The following is a 4282-nucleotide window of genomic DNA, read 5'->3' as shown; positions in this document are numbered from 1 at the left end:
CAAACTTAGGTGAAGGACGCGCTTAAAATATTAAAACAAGAAGCATTACAAAATGTTACAATATCGTTTAATATTTAGTAACTTTTACTTCACCGTGGGCCCAACTACCTATTTCATTTTCACAGCGATAATTAACACTAAATGCAACTAAAAGAGCGACAATTAAAACGATAAGTCTATCTGCTTCAGGGATAGTTATTAAAATGAGTCAGACGTTGGCAAATTTTCTCTATACCACATGTGCAAAGTCACTATTTATTGAAAGATAATAATTCAAATCTAGCAAGTTTATTATATAAAAATTACGTATTTCGTTTACACAAAATGCCTGAAAGTATTTTTTTCCGTTAGTTGGGCCCACGGTGAAGAAAAGTTACAAAATATTAAACGATATTGTAACATTTTGTAATGCTTCTTGTTTTAATATTTTAAGCGCGTCCTTCACCTAAGTTTGTTTTTTAAAATTTATTTATTTAATTATTTTTAGTGAAGTGTGAACTTAAATGTATAAAATCATAATATCAATTCTTAAACGTTGTGAACTTTCCCATGGGTGAATGCGTGGCATACTAATTTAATCCCGAGTGGGTGGATCAGTAACATTGTATTTCATGGAATTTGATCAATGCTTAATTTTTCAGAATTTTAAGGAATGTTACATATGTTGAAATAGTAATGCTAATAAAAAATAAAGCTGACATTATTAGCATACGTTAGCAACCAGTAACCTAACACCTGTATATATACGTAAATAGGTTGCTTAATGACAATATTTCAAAAAGCTCTAATCCCTTGAGTTTTCATCCGATTAAGTTGAATAAAGGCTTAAAATGTGCGTATTATCCAGGAGAATAGTAAAAATGGCAAGCCCCCGGTGGGAAATACTTCCTTGATGCCAAGAAATCGATTTGCCCATCGGACTTTCTACCTGAAGGAATTAGAATTTGGAAAAAATAAGAAAAATGTCACTGTAGAACCGAATTCTCTAACTATTTTGTTTCAACATGTTTTCCGTACAACGAACGGTTGGGGAGAAATCTCAGTGGGAGTTTCTCAAAGTTGCAGCTGAATGCATACCTAGGCTTCGCCGTAACCATGGTGATCTTTTAACATGATCACTTTATGGTTACTTTCCCTTCACCTAAGAATAAATAAGTAAACACGATCATTTTACTTAAGATGAAATGTTTTTATTACTTAGCATGCGATTGTTAAGGTTAACAAATAATTATTCAATATTTTGTGCGACACACACTTAAATAGGTATCATAATTAACGATGTAAATCATAAAGTTGGTTAACACACTAATAACGAATTTAAGAAATATATACGAAAATAAAATAATGTTGCAGATTAAGAAAATTAAATTTAACGCATGTTAAAATTCTGTCAACTTTTTCTTATCTGATCTATTATTTTGTTCTTTGATGATACTGTTTTCAATACGGACTAGTTCATTTCGCCTAATTTCCAGCTCACCTAACTTACTCTTCATCAAATTTTCTGTTGCAGCGTCCCTTCCTTCGATTCGTTTAAGTGATTGATGCATTTTTGTAATATCTTTGTTAACTTTTCGCATTTCTTCGCCAACGCTCAGCATGTCCTGCTTTAGTGACAGACAATTCTTTTTCTGTACATTCCCTAAAGAGCTTGAAATACTTGTTACAGTTTTCTTTTTGTGAAGTTTATTATTTAGAAAGTCAAAGACTGATGTGATTTTCTTATTCCGTTCAGAAAGTTGCTTCTCTTTGTGTGCATGATGTTTATGAGCCTGTTTTAACTTTTTTTCTACACTAAATCGTTCTTTTCCTATTTTCTTGTTCTCTTTTAAATTCATAAATTGGTCTAGAGACATGCCCAAGGGTACCATAATTGCATCCACAGGAAGCACACGGCCTTCAGATTCCTTACCTAATCCAGATCCCATTACGTACCCCATTTTCATCATCAACCGTGATCCAAATCCCTAAATAGAAATTAAAATTATTTAATGTATTTAACGAGTTTTTTTTACAAGTGTACATAGTTCATGGTCCACAGACCGTTGTGTGCTTTTCCCAATCTCCCAAAACGTCAGCACTAGTTATCTTCAATAGGTCGCATTCTAGATTCTGTGTAGCTACATCCTCGTAAAGTGTACAGACATCGTCCTCATACTCTTCTTCGTCTGACGACTCAATCTCACTAGTGTTCAAGGGGACAGTTTCATCAACTCCAATTTTTGAAGATGTATCGTCTTTGTCAAATTGAACTTCACAATTACCATCCTTCGTAAGCCCTGATAATGCGAATAAATAAAAAAAGGTTCTGATTATTTCGAGCGCTGACCACGAAATAAGGTGTTAACATTTTTAACTTATACTTAGTACTGTAGCATTATACCAAAGGCCATCATGATATTTAGCAAGGACTCGGGCAGAGGGAACAACCTTGGTGTAATCGGGTTCACTAAGAAATATAGATATACAAGTTATAAGAATGGAAATAGTAATTGTTGTCAAATTTAATTAATCTCTTATTAACTACCTATAGTCACGAAGCTTTGAAAATTGTACTATTTCTCCATGTGAGTATCGACATTCAAACTCTGAGAACTTGCAGCAATTGTCTTTCAAGTATGGACACATAAGCTGACTTTTTACAACCGGATGAAGGAAAATCACTCGTACTTTGATTTCAGATACACAGTTAAATTCATCAGTACTTCCATCTAAATCTTTAAAAAATAATAACATTGCATTCCGTTTTAAGAATCTTATGAAACAATATGTTAAATTTGCTTTGTACCACTCTTGTCACAATTTATAACTTCTGAGATCATTGCGGGATAATAGCCAATTTGACCCCATTGTTCTTCATGAGGGGCTATACACTACATAGCCAAACCGTCATGTAATTATGGAAAATAGCAATTAATTATTATTTTTATAAATTCTTCATACTCTCATCCCCTCCAGTGCTGACAGTTCTTCTTGTATCGTGGACCCCTGTTCTTGTACGTCTTTTACATCGTGTTCTGTTCCAATGTCATTTATAGAGATCTTGCTGGATGTGGTCGCAGTGCTATTTTCAGTTCCATTGTTAAGATTGCTAAACTCTTGCTCAATTGACGCGATTTCAGCCTGCAAAATGTTATATGCACACATATTTATACATAAATGCATATGCACACCGCAGTTATAATGATTGTAAACTCGTACCGAAAACATTGCATACTCGTCATCATCTGGAATTGAAATCTCATTGGGTCTGCTAGTGGATGCAGACACTGTTGAGATAAGTTCTTCCAACTGACTGATAACATTTTGTATCTCCACTTTCTCTTCTCCAGTAACTAATGGGAGAAGGCTCTGCATTTGGCTTAGCTGACTTTTAAGACTTTCTATATCCTGATCCATGGCGAATTAACTAATCGCTTTGTCGTACAACAGTCTTCGGTTTGTTTTCATTCACTTGAAGAGAGGCAATTTTTTAACTCTGAAACTCTGAGAAAGTAGTGCATAAATGCCTGGCTTTCAACAAACCTTATCACCTACATTTCAAAAGCAGTCAGGCAAACAAAAACAAATGAGAAAATACTTGGGAATAGACTAAATTTATGATTTACATACCTTAAAAAATCCCTTAAAATTCCTTTAAAAAGGTATCACAGAAATTTCCACTGAAGAATGTTTTGATTTTCATGTGTCACTAAACCCCTGTAATTCAAGCCTCGCGGGTGTTTGCGGCGAAGAAATCCAAAATTATTTCTGAGGCATGCACCACGTTATTCGGCACCAACAATCCGACTTCTCTCTGACATCGTCCTCCCAGCCCAAAATTTTCGAAATCTTCCAACTTCTGAAAAATCCAGCTAACTTTTGAAGGAAGTCTAGAACACTTTCACAATGGAAAGACCTGTCGTTTTGGCTCGTGTAGGTTCAACTTTTCTCTATTCCACATACAATTTGAAACAAACATAATATAATCTGTAAAACCTGATATGTGTTTTTTTAATTTCTCAAAAATAATCGTAATTTCTTAAAATATTGCGGATTGTTTTGAATTTTCATTATTGTAGTTTCAAGTTGCAATCAAGATAACTTTCGTTCATTAATACAATTCTTATATTAATTGCTGTTGTTTGTACACAGGTGACCAAGATCCTAGGGCGAACTGGATCTCAGGGTCAGTGTACCCAAGTGAAAGTGGAGTTCCTTGGGGAGCAGAACCGCCAAATTATCAGGAACGTCAAGGGCCCGGTTCGAGAGGGGGACATCCTCACGTTACTGGAATCTGAAA

General features: G+C 34.6%; 1 protein-coding gene across 1 annotated transcript; it reads right to left on the bottom strand.

Moving 5' to 3' along the window:
- Positions 1–1168: 1168 nt before the first annotated feature.
- Positions 1169–3940, bottom strand: LOC110847810 (zinc finger CCCH-type with G patch domain-containing protein). Its single transcript, XM_022094816.2, has 8 exons — positions 3613–3940; positions 3202–3533; positions 2944–3123; positions 2789–2873; positions 2528–2717; positions 2364–2449; positions 2044–2279; positions 1169–1967 (listed from the first exon to the last, which is right to left on the bottom strand). Exons 2-8 carry the CDS (start codon positions 3397–3399, stop codon positions 1380–1382), a joined length of 1563 nt encoding a protein of 520 aa, XP_021950508.1. The 5' UTR covers positions 3400–3533; positions 3613–3940; the 3' UTR covers positions 1169–1379.
- Between the last annotated feature and the right edge of the window lie 342 nt (positions 3941–4282).

Source organism: Folsomia candida, unplaced genomic scaffold (genome assembly GCF_002217175.1).
Source record: "Folsomia candida strain VU population unplaced genomic scaffold, ASM221717v1 Fcan01_Sc003, whole genome shotgun sequence".
In the NCBI taxonomy this organism is placed as follows: domain Eukaryota; kingdom Metazoa; phylum Arthropoda; class Collembola; order Entomobryomorpha; family Isotomidae; genus Folsomia; species Folsomia candida.
Note: the sequence above shows the minus strand (reverse complement) of the source record. Positions and strands in the feature narration are given on the sequence as shown.